This window comes from Thermobia domestica, chromosome 11, assembly GCF_964235325.1.
Source record: "Thermobia domestica chromosome 11, izTheDome1.hap1.1, whole genome shotgun sequence".
Taxonomy (NCBI): Eukaryota; Metazoa; Arthropoda; class Insecta; order Zygentoma; family Lepismatidae; genus Thermobia; species Thermobia domestica.
Genome location: NC_137464.1, coordinates 250,707,185 through 250,728,464, shown reverse-complemented (window position 1 = coordinate 250,728,464; position 21,280 = coordinate 250,707,185). Strand labels below are relative to the sequence as shown.

General features: G+C 35.2%; 1 protein-coding gene across 1 annotated transcript in view; it reads left to right on the top strand.

Annotated features, from left to right (window-relative positions):
• The window catches only part of LOC145664921 (UPF0764 protein C16orf89 homolog), a 73,262-nt gene extending 58,208 nt beyond the window's left edge, over positions 1–15,054 (top strand). The window contains exons 4-6 of the mRNA XM_081732025.1: positions 4,655–4,811; positions 7,846–7,963; positions 11,164–15,054. Of these exons, the coding sequence (XP_081588151.1) occupies positions 4,655–4,811; positions 7,846–7,963; positions 11,164–11,335 (447 nt within the window). The 3' untranslated portion in view covers positions 11,336–15,054. The remainder of the gene's footprint in view (positions 1–4,654; positions 4,812–7,845; positions 7,964–11,163) is intronic.
• The last annotated feature ends 6,226 nt before the right edge of the window (positions 15,055–21,280 follow it).

Below are 21,280 nucleotides of genomic sequence, written 5' to 3'. Positions count from 1 at the left end.
AAGCGGAAGTATCAATGTTGCCAGATCTTACAAAAGAGAATTAACAATACTACTTAAAAATATTACCATTATAAAATAACACAATTACTAAGGGCACTACAGGCTAATAGTAAAACTATTTCTTAAAGGAAACAGTGAGACGAATAGAAAATTTCCAGTTTTCTGAGGGACACATACAACTAATCGATAAATTATTTTCTCTAGTAATTACTACATAATCCTTCTATTGTCGCTAATATTAACTTTCTTCTACTTATTTCTGCCATAAATATATCCCTTAGAAACCAATACTTTAATTATAATATGATTTCATAACTATATATGTTTTATAGGACTTGATTCAGAGTCGTAACAGCGTGTGACTTGCGTCATACTAAGGGCTTGACTAATGCTTAAATCACTCAGTAGTCATATCTTTACAAGGGAAGTTCCCACAAGTTATCGCACAAATCTGATTGCCACATAGCATATCTGATAGAGCATTATGAGAAATGAAAATGAGCAAAACTTTAGGTGCTATGGACCAGAAGGTTACGACCTACGGACTTCAACATTTGACTATCCAAAAAATTATATCATGGAAATATATGCGTTTAAAGTAAATATTTTTAAAACCATTAAAGCAATCAAAACAAAAGGTGCACAATATAATCGGAGCAAAATGTTGTATCGAAAACCACAAACAGTGTTACCATAGATAAGGCAGTGTTGCCACCTCAGCATAAAAGTATTTTGTTTGAAACAGCACCATTTACAAATGTGCACAGATTTAAAATGCGCTGTTATCACTAAACACAACAGTGAAGTGTGGTGGTACACTTTTGCACACTGTTGGAGCTACCATGCAAGGGATCAACGTGAACCATTCAAATTTATAGAAGTATGTACGCAAGTCATAAAGAACAATTACTAATTTTTATTATTGACAATTCCTAAATTTAAGGTGGGTGAAATGTACCTCTCTCAAAATTTGAGAAGGGTGTCTTAAGAGAAGTAACTAATGTACTGATCCCAATGATAATATCTTGCAATAAAACCTCATCTTAATGGATTTTGGGGCACTACATTTGTAATCTCGCCTCATGTTAATTCAAATTTCCCGTTAAAATTGAAAATTGCTTCAAAGTGTAAAGTATTATTTAGTATAGAATAGTATTGGCATTTTTAAATCATAGAAGGATATGACGTAAATCAACAAAATTTACAGAGTTATACAGTATATTCGAGTCTTAGAGAACATTCTTCAACTTTTATTTTTTGACAATTCCCAAATTTACAAAGTGGTCCTATGTACCCCTCCCAAAAAATTAAAATGAGAATATTAATAAACCCATTTTCTGTCAAAGTGAACGAACCTCTGTTCTGAATTTTATAACCATATAACATGGTAAAGGCCCATAAAAGAAAATAAATAAGATAAATAACCGTCCACGTGGTCAGCACATAACTATATGTATATTTTTGGCACTTTCTTACCCATAGAAGCAGAACCATCCAGATTTACACAAATGTATATTAAGATTCTAGAGAACATTTATCAATTTTTATGTTTTGACAATTCCAAAATTTAAGGGATTGTTCTATGTAACCTTCCCAAAATTTAAATTGGGAGCATGAAAGTACCGATGTGCTATGAAAGAGAACGTGCCCCTGTACTCAACCTATAAGTACCTAAAGTAATAGAACTTCAGCAAAGAGGATAAGATAGGTCAATAGCCTCCGAAATTATTATTATTATTATTATTATTATTATTATTATTATTATTATTATTATTATTATTATTATTATTATTATTATTATTATTATTATTATTTTGCATTTTTTTTATCCATAAAAAAGAACGATATGGACTATCCAAATTTATGGAGGCACATACCCTGGTCCTATACTACCATACAAAAGGGCCTATTTGGTTGCAATGATGTAAACAAACTTTGGGATGACATGGCACAAATTCAGCTCAAATGTAGAAGAGACTATGCAGACTACATATTTCAAAAGCAAATTGTCCTAAAATGGATGGAACATAGTCAAAATGCACGAAATATTAACATTAATGTCATTGGAAAATCAATGAAAAAATGAAGTCGTTCAAATATCTCAAAAACTATGAGATGGCTAATTAAAAGCTTATTGCAAAGACATAATTAAGAGCTTAAAAACGATGTACAGCACATAAGATAAATATGAATATAACATTCTCAAAAGTCAAGTTGTTTGAGTAAGATCAATAATAATGATAAAGTATATGCAAGTATCTTCTGCGAATTACCCAGGGCCCCACGCGGAGTTTACGTGCTTGAAATATCTCATATCTGGATTTGGAATCTCCAGACTCAACTTAGCACGTGACGTAACTTTTGACCTGATCAAGTGACACGCTCTGGTCCTTATGGCAAACCTGATAGGCCCTTTTAAAACTTGGTAATTTTTTAGAACCGGTTGTTAAAATATTTTGAGTTCGCAGAACCGTTTGTTAAACCAAGTTATAAATTCTCACACACACGCGCGCGCTGCTGGAAGGGAGAGCGAGCTTATTGGATATAAACAATTGACCTATTAAAAGAAAAATGAAAATGAAATGAAATGAAATTTTTGAGTTTTACGTCCCACGTTATGCCGGCTAGGCTAAAGGAGACGGTGATGATAAGTAATGAATGAAATGGTGGAATGAAGAAAGTGGGAGGAAACGGGAGAACCCCGAGGAAACACACACACACACGGTGTTTGTCCACCACAAAGTTCACTTGGCGCTATTTAAAGAATCTTGCTTTGCTCTGTACATACCAGAAGATTAATGGCGGAGTGGGTGATCGGTTAATTTTATTTTAAGTATCTTTGATTTTAGAAACTCTTATAGCCACGGGGTTAAGCATATGATCTCTAAGAACAAGGTATGAACGTTTATTCCTTAATCTCAAATGCTCAGATATCAAGAATGAGAACTCGGGTTTTAGAAGTGAAGTTGTGAGCGTTATTTATATTTGAAATGCATACATACCATTATCAACAATTATCGATCCATTGCTGGATGAAGGTCTTTCTAATACTTTCTGACAACCATCTATCTTAGGCAATTCGTTTCCAAGATATTCACAGTGCTACATAATTTCGTCATATCACCTTGTATTAGGATGCTGTGTAGGTCGCTACTTATGGTACCCAGTAAAAAAAAATGGTTTTGTCTATCTTTGGTTTGCTTCCCTTAGGAGGGATGCACCGGTACACGTGCATTCCCCCTTCGTTGTAAATATACACGATCTGAGAAGCTAGCAGTGAAAAGAACAACACTTTCCGAAACTATCTGCAGTCATGTTTCTGTTTGGGGCTCAAAAGAAAGAGGAGTTTTGCTAAAGCAATACTTTAAGTCGATTTTCTGAAGGTTGAAGGATTTACCAAGCAAAGCAATATAACATTTGTCAAGTAGAGAAGAAAACAGAAGCCAGGAAGTTTTCCTTATATCACTCGCGACCCTTTTTAAAATACTCCCTCCCTCCCGTTCTACGGTATGTATCAGCGTTGTCAGGTGTAAAGCATTTTGTCACATGTCACTTTGAAGAGATTCAATGAGACTGGTTGTTTTGATAGCTACGGTGCATCTCCCTCAGAAAATCCTGGATCCGACCATATATATATATATATGTGTGTGTGTGTGTGTGTGTATGTGTGTATACAGAGAATAGGTTGGGAAAAAATTAGAATAGCACTACTGGTATCCATCCCAAAATTTCAAAACGTGGGCGAAGATATACCATGCCATGAAGAGGCGGTCCTATGCACCTAGGTCATTGTCTTCGGGGCAACGAACATGGATCCGGAAGCAGAAGCTGCCAAAAATTTTAGCTAACGAAACGGGTAATCCCGCACATGCTACTTAGGGACAAAAATTATTACGGATAATCACTCATTTAACAAAGTAAGTATAGTATAGTTTTTTTTTTTTTTTTTACAATATACTCTACTGTCTTTATTACAATATACTGTACTTTATATAAAGGAATTGTTGTAGAGTAGCTACTAGCCTATTCAAATTTTCAAGCCCTTGTTACTTCGTTGCTATTCATACGAAACAAGTCATACATACCATTACCGTAGTATCCAACGCTAAGATGCTTCCGATGTGCATTGTCTTGTCCATCTCCGTTGTGCTGTATGTGATAGAAGCTTCCAAATTTTGGATCCTTAGTTTGAAACACTGAATAATACATGTGGTATTTTAAGTTTTCGTTTAACATGTTGATTTAAAATATGTAATAACCTCAGGTAGTCCCATTTGAAAAATATAACTTTATACTGGGATGGCAACATTGTTCACTAGATGGTGGTGTTTAATACGTAATACGATGTCCCCCTTCTTATAGCTGCTTCACGCAAAGTTTCGCTTTTTATCCCTCTTTTGGTTTGTCCGTTATCAAGGATGATCCAGATAATTTGTCCACCCTGTACATTCAAAAATAAAAGACATGGGAAAATGAGAAAACACTCCCAACATACGTGCTTAAATTGTACTGTATTATTTATGCATACATACTTGATTTCTTAAGTGTGCAGACAACTAACATTGCGGATAGTTGATGTGTGAATAAACGACTTTCTACTGTATTTATTTACGACTGGATTTAAACTTATTTCTTTTTCTTTCTTTAATTTTAGGTGGATTGTCCTCAAGAAGTCCGATCTATGTCTATTCGTAACTTAACGATTCAAGACATTAAAATGTATCAGTGTCAAAAAATATATGAAGAAGCACTCGAAATAGTTCACCGGAAATATAGAGTCCCCTATGACAGAGACCTATTCATGGAACAAGGTAAGGATACTTATATTTTTATCTAGTGTTCGAAGTGGAGAAAAAGCAGAGGCGGTATGTTTTATTACGATTTTGACTCGACATACCGGATATTTAAATGTTGAAATCCAGTAATGGTATGTTGCCTAAAAGATTGCATTTCTATTTCCATAGTGAATCAAAACCATGGGAGAACTTTTTGTAGTCATGGGTTGGGTATGGAGAGGCTTTGCCCCCGCCTGCAAATTTCTGCGAATAAAAATAAAAAAATTATCCCCATATGTTGTATTATAGAAAACTATACACGAAAACGCTCTAATACGGATTTTTTTTTTAATGTTAACAATTTTTAAACAATTTCCCGCGGGTAAACTCCCAGAGTTCCCACTGGACTGAGGTATTCCAGACGCCCGGAAGGTTGTTATCCAAATTGACGCAATACACGTTTTGATGAAAGTACGTAAGCTCCATGATTTTAATATTCTTGACACACAATATAATAACCGAACACTTAAGCAAAATAACAGATTTTTTTTTTTGATTGCATGAACTATATTTTTTTCTCGTAAATACTGTAGTAAATACCGTAAACTCAGTTCTGTAGACCTATTTCTTTACAATTACAGAATATACAAAAGAAGTTCCGGCGAACTCATAATAATACTTTTCCATTTCGCTTTAAACGAATCCCTCATGCGCTGCCTTTCATTTGGATTGGGCCCGTGAGTGATTTCTTTCTGGCATTTGACCCTTGTCTTCACCCAGAGTTCTTGTGTAGGAACAAGGAGCGAATTTCTTTGTAGACAATTCTTTTTAAAAACAAAGGATAGGAAATCATCATCATCATATATATATATATATATATATATATATATATATATATATATATATATATATATATATATATATTATTATTATTATATAAGAAATAATTATATAAGAAATAAAAGTCTACTACTGCAAAGCAATTTGTCAGTTACAGTGTATAAAGATTCATTTATTAAAAGTATATTAGCACCTACTTTCCAGTGATGGTATGTCTTGATCACTGAAAACCCAGAGGCGGTATATCTTCATCACTGAGAAACCAGAGGCGGTATGGCTTACCACCGCATACCACCTCACTTTGACTACTGTTGTTATCACTAGAGTGCAGATCAATATGCACTAAAAATGTGAAAAATATGCATGCAACTATGCACTGAAACAAGTAAAATATGCGCATTAATATGCAAAATATGCACTAAGGGAAACATATATGCACAAAAGAATTACTTGAAATATCTATATTTTTCAAATTACTACACAATTGAAGATAAGGATAAAGTAACAATAGGTTCCATGTCAAGTTAGGTTGCAAAATCTTGAATCGAATTCGCAATCTCTAGTTGTTAAACACAATCATATAAGAACCGTTAACTAGTTTTGAACTTGAGTAAATTGCAGTGCACTACAACATCTCTCTCTAAATTTGTTAGTGTAAATTGTTTTCGTTTATCGGATAGTATGTCCTTGTATGATGAAAAGGTACGAACCACACTACAACTTGTCACTCGACAATATTCAAATGCAGCTATGTCCTCTGGCATGAGGTCTGGTAATAGTGTTCTGGATGCACCTTCTAGCACAGGTTTCACTTTGCACTGGGTTCTTGGAAGCTACTTTGTCTACTTTTTCTGCAACAATTTTCCCCACTGATGTTGGAACGGACAAAATTTCTTTATTGACCTCAAAGGGTGAGTGCCGTATACAAAGACATTCCTTCTGTCTCCAGTTACGTCACAATCGAAGGGAGGGATACAAAATGTGCATTTATAAAAGCCAGTTGGCTTTGTACAGTTTCTTTCTGGCATGCATCTAGTGCTTCTGAAATACACTTTGCCTCATTTGGATCTAGTGCGAGCAGTACCTGAAATAAATAGTACGTATGCATTAACACAGACAGGATTCTAACACTGTTACAAATGTATATACTACAGTTTAGTTAGCATCGTTCTTTTTTTTAAAATGATTGGAAAAAACTACTTACCTGTTCAACGGTCTGGAGATACCTACTGTCATACAGTAACTCCTGAATCCATGAGCCCCATCTTGTTTATATCGGTTCAGAAGGTAGGGATGTGTCGGGAAACATTGCTTTGAAAATTCTCACTCTATGAGGTGCTTTCAAAAATACTTTTTTCACAGCAGAGATCACATTATTTACACCTGGAAACTGTGCACGAACTTCTTCCGCAACTCTATGAAAACCATGTACAACACACGTTACATGGGTAAACTTTGGATATAACACTTGAAATGCTTTTCCTGCTTTAAGCATATAAGGTGCTGAATCTGTAAGGAAGATTAGAAACTTGTCTTCTCTATCTTCAGTCGGCCGTACAATTTCTGAAAATAGGATAAACACGAATTAAGAAATAATATTGATAAAAGAAGCAGACAAAGTTCAACGAAATAGGGCTAAATAACTTAAGCTCCGAAAATGTGTTATGTTACTTTTGAAAAAAAATAAATGGGGACTCAGTAAAATTATTTTTGAAATCAAGAAATTGAGGTAATTTTATCAAGGAGAGAGACTACAAATGAGAGTACCATCGATTATTGTACTTACGTAATGCATCACAAAACTGCTCTTGCTACAGCTGAATGATTTGTTTGTTCCAAAGCTTTTGCCGAAATCAAGTATGGTGTTCCTGGTTCATTTTGACTGAGCTTTTCAACGAATATACAATACACAGTATCTTCAGGTATCTAGCTTAGGGTGGATTCTTGAAGGTAAAATAGCAAAATAGTCACTGAAATGATGACGAAGCCAATAATGATAATTTATTTATAGCAGGTTATATATATATATATATATATATATATATATATATATATATATATATATATATATATATATATATATATATATATATATATATATATATATGTGTGTGTGTGTGTGTGTGTGTGTGCGTGTGTGTGTGTGTGCACAGTATATTAGATCTCTTCAGAATTATTTTATAAAGAAGTACTGATACGTATTTACAGATATTGTTTCTTTATGTTTTAGTGTTGCTATGTGGGATGGAAGGTTACATTGAGTTCATGCGAGAAGATTGGTTTGACCAGTTGCAAACATGGCAGGAACCTAATGGCTGCTTCAGATATACTACCTCAGACCCAGAAAGGTACGCTAACAGATTTAGTATGCTTAATTGAATATCATATAAGGCAGTGATTCCCAACCTTTTTTTCAACTTGCGGCACACTACGGATTAATTTGGATTCTCGCGGCACACTTATAGATATTATTATTTGTAAATATACAACACAGTGGTATTTTTTCTTTGATTACTGATCTCCTTCGCACAGAGAAGAAAGCTCGATCACTGTTTTTTCCCCGTAGTAAATTACTATGCTTATTTTTCATACTAATTTAAAAACAGAAAACAATTGCAATAAAATATTGGACTCAGGTTTATAAAAATACGCTCTCTTTTTCGAAAATTGTATTCAACCTTTTACTACGAAGGAAGATCACTAAACAACGAACGAACAAACTAATCTCTTTTACTTTTAAAACACAAATGTAGGTAATTTGTCGAAACGATTGAATGATATTTTAAATTTTCAAGTTACAAAATAGTCTGCAACAATAAAGAAGAAATAATTGTCATAACAATAATAAATACTTTTTTTTCAACATCAGAAATGTACAGAAAAGTAACACGGCATGAAACTTAAAATTGTAGGTTCATAATAGGGGTTCATAGTAATGTGCAATACAAATAGGCTATACATTTTCCCCTACGCTTTGCAATTTGATTGCTTAGAATTAATAATTTTGTTTCAATTTCCTCGCGGCACACCAGCGGCCCATTCACGGCACACCGGTTGGGAAACGCTGATATAAGGTAATGACAAAATTTTGACGAAATAATGTGTACTCTGTTTAATTAAGCCATGGTGATTGGAACAAAGCAGTAGGTGTCAAATACAGAAATAGGAGGGAAGAAAATAGAACTAGTGACTAGTTTTCGATAACTGGGAAGTATTATCAGTGATTATATAAAGTGCGAACGCGAAATAAAGGCAAGGATAGGAATGGCGAAATAAGCTTTTTAGGAGGAAGAAAAGTCTATTGTGTGGGACCTTGAATAAAGAGTTGAGAAAAACACCCATAAAATGCTTCGTGTGGAGTATTGTACTGTATGAGTGAGAAACATGGATATTACGCAAAAATGATGAAAAACAAATGGAAGCTTTTGAAATGTGGGTGTGAAAAAGAATGGAGAGAATTAGTTGGGTCGAGCGGGAAGCGAATGAGAGGGTGTTCGAAATGGTGGGGGAGAAAAGAACAATTTTAGATATTATTAAGAAGAGGAAGGAAAACTGGTTGGGACATTGATCAAGTAGAAACTGTATCATCAAGGAAGTACTAGAAGGTATGGTGGTAGGAAAGAGAGGGAGAGGGCGAAGGAGGTTACAATTGATGGACGATATAAAAACGGGAAAATCGTTTGTGAAAGACGAATAGATTAGTAGAAAACCGTGAAGAATGGAAGCTTCAGAGTTGCCACCTGCCAATAATGGCAGAATACCCATGATGATTATGATGGTTAGAGACAGTAACAGCATATTAACACACATTCGAGGACAGGTGAAAGTAATATATGAACACATCAGAACGAAAAGAACGTTTGTGCGTTCATTTGAGTTAAGTGTATCAGATAGATCAATCAATACCAAATCATAGCTTTGAGCTCTTAGGGCATTTTTTCTTTTTTTCGTCTCTGAAGGAAGATGATAGCTGTGAATAAACGGCTAAGGTTTTTTTTAAATAACTTCTAAACACAAGTTACATAAAACTGGAATTTCCTACAACACAAGAGGTGAGGATGTCTAGCCTCAAAAGTGGTGTCTGGTCTCGGAAAATGCATCTGTTTCTATTAGAAAAACTCTGCGAGTTGTTCCGTACTAGTCATCGCAAAATTTTGTGGGCCGTAACCCAATATAAAAACTGGAACAAACCATTATTGTGGTGTGCTATACTGATTGTCGCAAACTAAAACGTATAGGTTTTTTGCGTTTCATTGACGACGTAAACCTGTACGAAATGAGACCTTCTGTTTCGTCTTGTATTTTGTCACTAGTGCTACTCATAAGACGAGACGGAACAAGACGTTAATTTTGGAAAAGTATTGTCTCGTCTCGATACTCGAAACTCTTTTCTCGTCACGTTCTCTAAAGTTATACACAAAATTTACCCTCTGTTTTCTTTTTCAATTTCATCTAGAAAGTACAAGAACCCTTCCGCGTCACGAGGGGTCCGTGATGCGTGTTCCATAACATTTACACAACAGGTGGGGAATCTTTTTTGTTTTGAAGGCCGCATTGATATTGCCGATTTCCCCAAGAAGTTCTTTAACACCACAGTGGTGTTAGTTTCACAGCGCCAAACACCAGCTCTGTGTCAAACCTGTAACACCTAGCCTGTGTTAATTTCAACGCCGAACCCTTGTTGTTGAAATAACATGCTAGAATGGTAATCATGCTGGGACCACTAGCCTGTGTTATAATTGAATTATTTTTAACGTCATTAATTTTTTGCTATGTTCTACGATAATGATGGGTTTTTCATGAGTTTTATTTTTCTTATTTGGTTATGTGATAGCTATCACTCAGATATTTCTTTGTCAATGGAGATGAACATGAAGATATGAACTATTTTAATCCAAAATAATAATACTGGAAAGATTAATTGTAATACAGAATGTTTTCCATTCATTTTGTTTGAAGCAATTGCACAGAACTCAAGGGGCCTTATGCAGAGTCGTTCTGACTCGTGTTTAGTGCCATACTAAAGAGTTTGACTAACATATGTTTCCTATAGTAGTCAGGTCTTTAGTATGACGCTAATCATATGTCAAAATGACTCTGCATAAGGCCCAAGCAGTCTTTCTTTAGTTTGTTCGAATCTTGATTATGGAAACTATGACCGTGTCTAAAAAGCTTAACCTGCCGGCACTGGTGCCAAGTCTCACAGACCCGTGCCAACTGTTTTTGTAGCCTCTTACTAGTAGCTGGCCGTTGGTTTTCATTGGGGTTCAAATTGAAAATTTTATTTTTCAATGGACACTTTTGAACATGATTTATTACCTTGTGATAAAATAAAATTGTCAACAAAAAAATTAAACAAAAATTATTAGGTAAAGATTTAAAATTTAAACTAATGGGTCTGTGAGACTAGGCGCCAGTGCTCAAGTCACATTAACAGACGCCAGTGCCGCCGGGTTAAAAAAAAAAAAAAAAAAAAAAAAAGAAAGAAAATGATATAATCTGAGATCTTGACACTAACCTTATGGTTCTTTTATTTTATACTTTATAGGGAGGACAGGATGAATGCTGCTCCATATGTCGAATTTAGACGGCGAAATAAACGAATCAAACGATCCGAGAAAGTTATATCAGATGGTTGTCTAAATCATATGACAGCTGTAGCATTGGGAACGCTTGCATTCTACGCTCGCTTGCTGGCGGATTCTATTCTGACAGGCTAACAACTACTCCAATAATAATAATAATAATAATAATAATAGTAACAATAACAATTTGTGTAATGAATTGTAAATGGTGTAAATTTGCAGATGTTTCAGTTAAATTATAATGCTGGAGAAACTAGTATAAACACTAAAATAGAACTAAACTAGCCTCTAGAGCCAGTGACGAAGCTATAGAGAGCAAGAAGGGTGGGTGCTGTCCTGGTGGCATCTTCTGCCCCTGCTCCCCAGACATGTTGTGTTGTAGTGTAGGTCTAGTAATATAAAACAGTCATTTTCGGTAAACAAAAAAATTAACCCTTTAGTGGGCAGTGTTGCTCTAAGCAACATCGCATTTTATTGCGTTATCCGCACGAACTTCAGTGATCATTTATCATTGGCATTATTGCTTTCATACAATATTCATATATATGATTTGCGGGCCGCTTCTTTAGATACTTCTAATCTTCGTCAACAGGGGACAGTCAAATTTCGTATTGTAGAAGCTTTATCTCCTACGTTCCGCGAAAGTTCTTTCTTTATTTTTTAATTTGTGGTTTCTTGTTCTGTAGGAAAATATTTCAACGAAACTGTTGGTAATTACTGAGAGTATTCTTATGATATTTTACCATAATAGGGCAATGCTGCTCAGTAGCTACACATGAGACCTATTTTATGGCAATGTTGCTTTGAAATAAACACCCTGTATTTTGTAACCAAAGTACAAAAATACTTTAAAAATCACGAAATTATGATCAAGAAAACATGGTGCAACCATAAAAACAAATTAAATTTTTTAATGGTAATGCAATCAATGGTTGCTCATTAAAGGGTTTTATAAAGCTACTCCCCCCAGGTGATTAAACCTGGATTCGTCACTGCCTAGGGCATAGTGTGTCATATTTGGCAGATTCATACTATAATATCTACTTTTGTACTTAGAAACTTCTATGAGTCTTTGCTATGTTCTTCAACACAGTCTGATTTTTTTTTTTTTTTTTTTGGTAAACAGTAACAAACAAATGAGGGCTCTAGTGAGAGAGGAAGCAATGCCACTTGGACCAGAAATGGAAATAAATTAAATTTTCTAAAACATCATGTTGTGTCATAATTTGTATAATAAAGGGTCTTTTTTTCCTTACTTTATTATTAGGTAAATTATGCATAAGGAAAAATATGAATTTCAATGCAAATAGCATTTATTATGAAATGTATCGTATAATGTTTGTAGTATACCCATGTGGAAAAATTAATATAGTATATCAAAGAGTTTTAACTTGACTTTTAAATGCTTTTGCCTGAATGTAAACCATGCTCACAGGTTTACATATGAACTACAGAAAGACAGTATGTCTTCTGGAGTATCTTTACTATCCATTGTTTCTGCGGACGTTAGTTTTTGGTAAACACCATGAAAAACTGGACGAGTATAAGCCATTATTGCCATAAGATCTTTTAACTTCAGGGCTGACATGTTTCGCCCTTCTGAATAGAATAGTGATATTTCTTCAAGAAGTGTAGTCACATAAAATAATTATAATCAATCAGATTTCTTCTGGTTTTGGAGTGACGAAATGGTATCTTCAGGTATATTTGAAGAAAGGTGTGCCTAGTAGTGTTGTATCTAATTTCACAGCAGTTATTTTCGTGATATGAAAGCTAACATCGGATATTGCAACACCACTTTGTACTATTTTACTGTTCAACTGTTCGTACCTCCTCTACCGCCATACTAGACACCATTGGTAAGTGGCATAACTCCTTCTCCCACTCAAAATGCTGCTGAGAACGTATTCATGAACTGAGAATATCTACTGTAGAAATCTACTATAGAGGGAGCTATGTCATCACATGGTAGATGATATATGGCAGTAGATGACTAGAAATGGCAAAAACTAAAATTTTCAAGCAAGATTTGTCACATAGCTCCCTCTCTCACTACACCTCTCAAATGACTTTCATTTCACAGTGTGAAATTACTTACTATAGACTTCCAAACTATGTCAATTCAGTACTGGAACTGGAATACAGTAGTACATAACTTCTGGTTGCAATAGAGATACTGGTTGCTCCAGGAGAGGGGGTACGACTGCACCCACTGTTGTTTCACGGATATGAAACAAGAACTTATGCTTAAATGCTAATACTCGTATATGCAGAAACTTTTCCAGAAATGCTAATATTTCGGATTCCATTGAAAGGTCAAATTGTACGGCTCTCGCATACTTTTTATTTATGTATTTATTTATTTAGCAAACGCAACTGTTAACCTTGATATCTTTAACATTCACAAAAATTCCCGTATAGATAGCGGAAAATTAAATAAACCTTAAGGCAACGCTACCATAAGAGCAGTGTTCGTAATTTGAGGGAAATTTCGTAGGTAAATTTCAAGGATGTTATAAAATAGAGGATCTGCCCATATGTATCTTCATTATATGAACTCAGTGAAACCGAAAAACAATCGAGCATCGTCTGAGCTGGCACGTCTGATTGGCTACTCTCGTTTCCGCCATGATTGTTGGCTCGAAACATTGCGATCTTAGTGGTGCAGAGTGGGCAGAGTAAGTGTGGCAAAGCTGCGACGTATGGCTTTACGATTTTGTTGTATGGGCAGATCCTCTATTTTATAACATCCTTGGTAAATTTAGCAAAAAGCGAAAACTGGAATTTTTCAATAGAACGTGAAAATTCAGGGAAATTCTTGTGCTGACTAATTGACCAATATAAATGTTTTCTTTGTTCTTCAGAAATAAATCAATATAATAGCAGTAGTTTGTGCCTCTCCGTTCAAAGTAGCATAATTTGCACCCATTAATGGCTAGTAGTTGTGGGTATTATTTTGTTTTTAAAAAAATGAAGGAAAAAGTGTTTAAAAATAGAAGCAAAAAGCAAATGAAAAATTCAAATGTGGTTGGCATTTCCTTTAATATAGCTAATTAATCTTATCACTAGGAGCTCGGAAGTTGAGCAAAAATTCTCTTTTTTACGAGTGCCTCAAGACGAGGCTTAACATACGTTCATTTTGGGTCATTGTAGGCCAGAAAATGGCGGATATTATTTGTCCTTTTTTGGGCTTTTTCGGCGGTTTTTGGTTTATTGGTATTGTTTTAAGCTTTTCATAGGTCTTAACGTCTTCTTCTGCACTTCATCTTTCGATAATAAATTTACTGGCCATTAACTCGAATCACCACCACCTCTTAAACATCTTTTCTTTACTAAAGAAAATTCAAAAGATAAAATATTCTTCAACGACTGAACTGATAAGACCAGATCTGCAACAATCACAAGTCAGATAAGGAGGCGTAACAATGTCTTCCAACAAGGGAAGTGAAGGGGAAAGTTTTCTTATTTTAGTTTGTACTTCAGTTTGTGGAAGAACACACCTACCAGAAGCTTGTATTTCTTGAGCATTATATTCATTAAATATGTAATTCTAATTAAATTGGTTCGTATTTTTACGCCGTTTTTTTCAGTTTTTAGGTCCTTTTATTTTTTTTAGATATCTTTAGATCTTTTTATAGGTCCTTTTTAGGCAATTTTTAGGTCTTCAACTTCCGAGCCCTACTTATCACATAACTTCAAGTCATAGGAACTGGACACTCAACAAAAAATTTGATAAGAAAAGGGAAAATTCTGAGTCAGTCAAGGGTAGGGTTGCCATATTTTTTTGATCCAAAATATGGACAAGCCTTAAAATGACGACCCCTCAAATATACAGTGCTTAAACTCAAGACAAATATTTTGAAATTTCTTACCTAAAAATCATCTTTTTTTAGGTTATCACACAATTGTTTACTGTAATACTTAAAACACTATTGGAAACTAACATGTTTTAAATTTTTTTTTCATTAACACAAATATAATAAATCATGTAATTAAATTACTTATATTAAATCTAACAAAATGAACAAAATGAATTTTAATGAATGAATTTTTAGGGGGGTAATGGGGACGTCAGCAGCTCGGCTATATGTCCCAATGAACAAAATGAAATGGAAAAATGAAACACTTTTTTTTTTTAAAATATAACCTACTTTATTAATAGTAACTAAAATATACGTAAGTTATATTATGAAAACACAATTCTTTTCGCCCAAAATTTTAGCAATTCTGGATTCGGAAATTTTCGAGCAGCTCCAAAAGCTGTCAAGTACGGACATTTTCTTATTTCATGCTTTGTACGATACGGACACGGACACGGACCCAAAAATACAAACAGTCCGTACAAAATACGGATATATGGCAACCCTGGTCAAGGGGAATTTTTGTAAGGAAACCTGCGAATACTGAGTAAGAGAAAGGTGAATTTCTTTTCTTTAGAGTGTAAGATGGTGATAATATTTTGCAGAAGAAGGACATAAATCAATGGTTTACGGATAACACTCGATCATAAGTTCACTGTTGTCTTTTGAAACATAAATTTATAAAGAATGTATGTAATGACGCATGTTTAATTATAACAAATACAAAAGAAAATTAACAATACAGAGGCATTAATAGATTCGTTAAAGGCTTCCTTTTAACTAATGTTGTGTACACAAATTACAATTCAGAAATGTTATTAGGCCCTATGCAGAGTCGTTTTGTAGTATGATTAGGGTCATACTAACAGCCTGACTACTGCAGGAAACATATGTTAGTCGAACCCTTTAGTATGGCACTAATAAAGCTTCAGATCGACTCTGCATAAGGCCCATTTTGTTCATTATACTGTGTAAACATGCGTCATATATGAATACAGATACTGCAAATAAAATTGCTAGCAGAAATACCTGAATACATTATAAAGTTCTGCTTACGGAGGTATGGGTAGAGCTAAATTATACTCCGGAATCGTTTTCTCCTACCACCAAATTTTATTACAAAATCCTCCTTTCTTAAGACGCTCAATTCAACGTGTGGCTGTAACACGAACAGGCATCAACATCCAGGGTGTTGACAACCGTCCCCTGCAGTCCCAGATAGAGAAAGTGAGAACAGAGGACCAGATGCGGAGGATCATCTATCGTCTGTGATCCAGAGTTCCAGGAGGAGAGAGTAATCTGAGCTACTCCAGAGTTCCCGGCGACAACACAGGAATCTTCAGGACCGGAAGTGGTCGAAGAACCGCAGGAAGGAGCAGAGATTTGACAAAGAAGAAGATGCGAGTGAAGATTTAAAATAACGCGTGCACGAACGGTGAACTTAAGAGTCTTCATCCCGGCGAAATTAAAATACCGCTAATTTTACAGTAATTATGTGATATCTTCAAATAGATAAAAGATAATTGAAATATGGAACAAGAGCACCCTAGACAATATTATTTTACATGAGAAACCGTTATCACGACTCACTTATCTGCTTTCGATTTCGAGCCATTTTGAAAATCGGCATTTATTTTCGCGTTTCTAAACAGCTGAAAACGGAAAGCCACTAGGTGACTTGTGATAACGGTACCTCACTCAAAATAATATTGTCTAGGGCGCTCTTGTTCCATATTTCAATTATCTTTTATCTATTTGAAGATATCACATAACTACTGTAAAATTAGTGGTATTTTAATTTCGCCGGGATGAAGACTCTTAACAAAATTTAAGCCAGATCTGAGCTCATGAGAATATATCAGTGTTGAAATTTAAATTTTAAAATATTTTTTCTCTCTCTCTCTTGTGAGTGATGTGCGTGTACAGTGTGTTATACCATTTTTGCGATCCAGGATCGGTATTAAAAGGATTCAGCAGCTTACTTGGAGAGTGTCCTTTCCATCCACCTCAGAGCAGCGAAAGGTATGTGTAAGCATTTTAATGTAACATGTTTCTTTTCTGGCCGGATGCTATGATTTGGAAAACCCCATGAATCTGCTGGGCATATTTTATTTGTTTTGTGAGTAATTTTCTATCTCAGGTCTTGCGTTAAAACTGCGTAGGACCCTGAAAATAAGAATCTCATCATTAAAGTAACTTGTCCTAAATTTTTCATTTAATTAATTTAGCTCTACCGACTGATTTTAAATTCTTTGGCCTTCAGCTTGTGAGTGTATGCAGGGTCTAATTAGGTTAATCTCATTTGCATACATGTGTGTGATGTAGCCTTCAGCATTATCATTCCACCATTTCATTTGCATACGTCCTCCACTCATCACATACATTCCCCCCATTCACAATATAGTACCATCTATGGAGGAAGTAATGGATGATATCAATAAAAATAAGTAACTTCTCCTGAGAAGTCCTGCTCGTGAATCGGAGTAACTACAGCTGGAGTAATCTCCTCCCTCAATTTTGTATCAATAAAACCAGCCACTACTCAGGTCTAGACTGCTCCAGATTTATGAACGTTCACTCGCGTTTCTTCTGCGCTTAGCAGTGAATCGTATCAATAAAAGAAGTGATTACTCATTTCTCCCATCCGTCGCGCGGTCATTTCGTTGTTTTTAACCTATGGCGTAGTGTCTTAAAAGCTATGAAACGGGCAAGTAGCAACGACAGCTTCAATCAAAGTGCATTTGTGGATATTCTAAAAGAGTTTCCAGTGGTACTTTCAAAGTCACAGCTACCAGAAAGTAGACGAAGGAAAGCCGAAACTTTGAAGGTAATTACAGTGAAATGCAACGAAATATCAAATACATCTACGACTGAGACACAAATTCAAAAGAGAATCTTTAATATTCGAGCGAGAATAAAACAAAAATAAAAAAGAAGAAAAAATAATAAAAAAACGGGAAAGAAGAAAGTAATACTGAAACCATGGGAATGAACCTATTTGAGCTGATGGATGTTGATTCGAATCCAGCAATATCAATATTAACATGACAAGCGCATATCACGTGTTGTCCAAGGTCTTTGTAGATTGTTTGCCTTTAAGAACGAAATCAGGCACTTGACTCCTTTGTTTTCTTTTAAAAAAGTTCAGCCACTCACGTCATAATGCACGTCCATCTGATTGCGTTTTCCACACCATACGTGTCCCCTTTCGCCTTGACATAAACAAAATACATTCTCATGTATACACCCTTTCTATCAACGTTGAGTTGAGTTGATTATTAGTTTAACGTTCTTTTCAGTAGCATGCCTATATGAGACGGAACCCACTGATTAACGTGGAATCCGAACCACATGAGCTACCACATGAGCTCCTGCCGGGAATCGAACGCGGGTCTCCTTTGCCAAAGGCATGTACGCTAACCGCTTAGCCACGAAATAGCTCTTCCTATTAACGTATTACTCTCCAAAATACTAGGTTTCTTTTATGCCACTTGTGTATAGTCAAGTGCTTCCATAGCACCCGGAAATGTATATTGTTCTTGCCACTCTGCCTTTGCTGTTTGCATATTACGCACACTTCCGGAAACAATCCATTTTCAGGTAGTCATAGACACAGTACTTTGAGCCACACCAGAATCCCCTGACATTCCGACCTGGAATCCCGGATCACTCACGTAACGCAAGAAAACCAAGGGCACCGATTTCTCTGTAAATTTGGGGGGGGGGGACATTCAGATGCAGAAGGTATATATATCAGGATTTTAAGACAAATTGCACTCTAATTATGCCAAATATTGTATATTCATAAATACAATAGGGGGCCCACACGAGCTTTGGGAGGCCCGGGCCCCCTGACCCCCACAGGATCGGCGCTCTTGAAGAAAACCCGCATCTTTTCATCATTACGTAATGCACCACCCCGAATTTCGGTTGATTTTCCTTAAAAAAATGTTGTGCTAACCACTCTACATTTTCTTTCATAAACTTATAATTCGTTTTGTAATCTCCTTTTCCAACATTTCTATGCAGTTTATAAGTTTTTCTACGTAGTAAAACAATCATATACTGTAAAATGAATCAGAAAAGTGAATACCTGACCTTGTACTTGAAAAGTGAATGGTACTGATGAGCGACAACTCATCTGCCTATTACACAAATGAAATAAAAAAAATGAATGAGAGTTTGGAGAATTGAAGTTGACTCCACGGGGCTCGAACTTCAGTTCTCCAAGGTAAAAATACAGTTTTGCTAAGATGGTTTGGAATAAAAAAAATTGATATATATAACGAAAGATGACCTAATGTCTAATCGATCCTGTTTTCCCCATAACGGTGTCTCCAAGGCGCTAGGAAAACAGGTGCGTAGTTAATAATGAAGTGATTTAAATATGCGGAGCAAAAATCTCACAAGCTGCAAAGCTGAAAGAAAGATTTTTCACTAATGGCTTGTTCAGTTGGCTACACTGACTATCACCGAAGTGTGTAGAGATAGCAAAAATAGTTTAAAAGCAACAAACAAGGAAAGTTTAATTTAAAGTTTAAAAAATGAGTTAATTTAGATAAAAAATTTCTGATGGTCAATGTAACCGTGCTTCAACTTTTTCTGTTCAGGGTAATTTGAAATAACTTCTAGGTATGCTAATATCAGTTAAAGAAATAGGCATATCTTTGAAATGATAACCACATAAATGCTTTGGTTCTAACGTCAAATAGACTTTTAATAAGTTTAACGAGAAAGAAGTTTATATTTACAAAAATCAACAAGAAAGTTAATTTGGATTTACAAAAAAAATGAATTAATTGACTTTACTGAAAATGAATCAGACTTTTGACTGTTTTGACCAAATAATATGATTTCTGTTAACACATTCTTCACTGTACAACGTAATATTCAAATTATTTTATCTTGACTGTAAAATTTAGCAACAATTTATTTCTACTCAACTAAACTGACGATATTCGATTCTTTATAATTACCATGACGTAGTTATACAAACAAAAATTTCTATTAAACTGAATATTAATTAGCAAAATGATTTATTGTTTTCCTCCCAGACATAACCGACTATTAAGTAATTCGCCCACAGTTACTACCTCTTTTTATTAATAAAAGAAATGGAAATAAGTTTAAGAATCGGATTGCGGAATGAAAGAATTAATGGTTTATGTTGCTTGCAAGACTTACTGGGGAAATAGTTTAGAAGCGATAGTATGCTTTTGAGAAAATTTAGTGCACTGTTTCTAATGAACTCTAGTGAATTCTCAATTTTAAAAGATTTGCATAAACAAAACATAGCTTGGTACATATACTATATCAGTTGGAAAATAAAAAAAAAATGAAATCTTTAAGTTTTACGTCCCACGGTTATGCCGGTTAGGCTAAAGGAGACGGTGATGATGAGAGATGAGTGAAATGGTGGAATGAAGAAAGTGGGAGGAAACGGGAGAACCCCGAGAAAACCCACGAGCACGATGTTTGTCCACCACAAAGTTCACTTGGCGGGGGCTGGGATCGAACCCGGGACCCCAAGCACCAGAGGTGAACGCTCTACCACTGAGCCACCGCGTCACTTATCACATCCATCTGCACTTAAATTTCACTCGCACAGTTTATATATATCCGCCATCCATCGCCCTACTTTTCCTCTCTGAATACAGGAAGTCCACGTATATAGATCAATCACAGACTCAGTTCAAAATCACAAATTACGTAGCGTCACCGTAAGATGATAAAAATAATATCTGTGGCTAATGTTTTAAATATTTAGCTAAGTAATTTTGTAATGACTATGTTGCTGTGGATAACGCATGGTTTGAGTAGCTGGCTGCAAGGGGTCTTTAGCTAGCCATTCTTATTAAATTAATCACTTAAGTATATATATATATATAAGTTGACGTATCCTTATGAGTCGCGCATTGGTGATGTTTTTACGATGAAGAGTCGATTTAGAGTAACCTCTCTTCCGTGTAGGCGTTCTCCCAGCTTTCTTTCTTTCTTTCTTTCTTTTTTTTTTTTAAAATAGACACTTCATTCTTTTCTTTGTGAATTTTGAATTTCGGATTCTGATTCGCCGCTTGAAGTTCGTGACACCATTTCCCCAAAAATCGGTTGATGGCTTGGCTTTGGTTTCTAGCGTCTCTTTTGGGCTAGTACGTGATGTTAAAGAGTTTCATAAGCACTTGCGAAGATTGTAGATAAAAAATTTTGGTTCCTGTGTGTC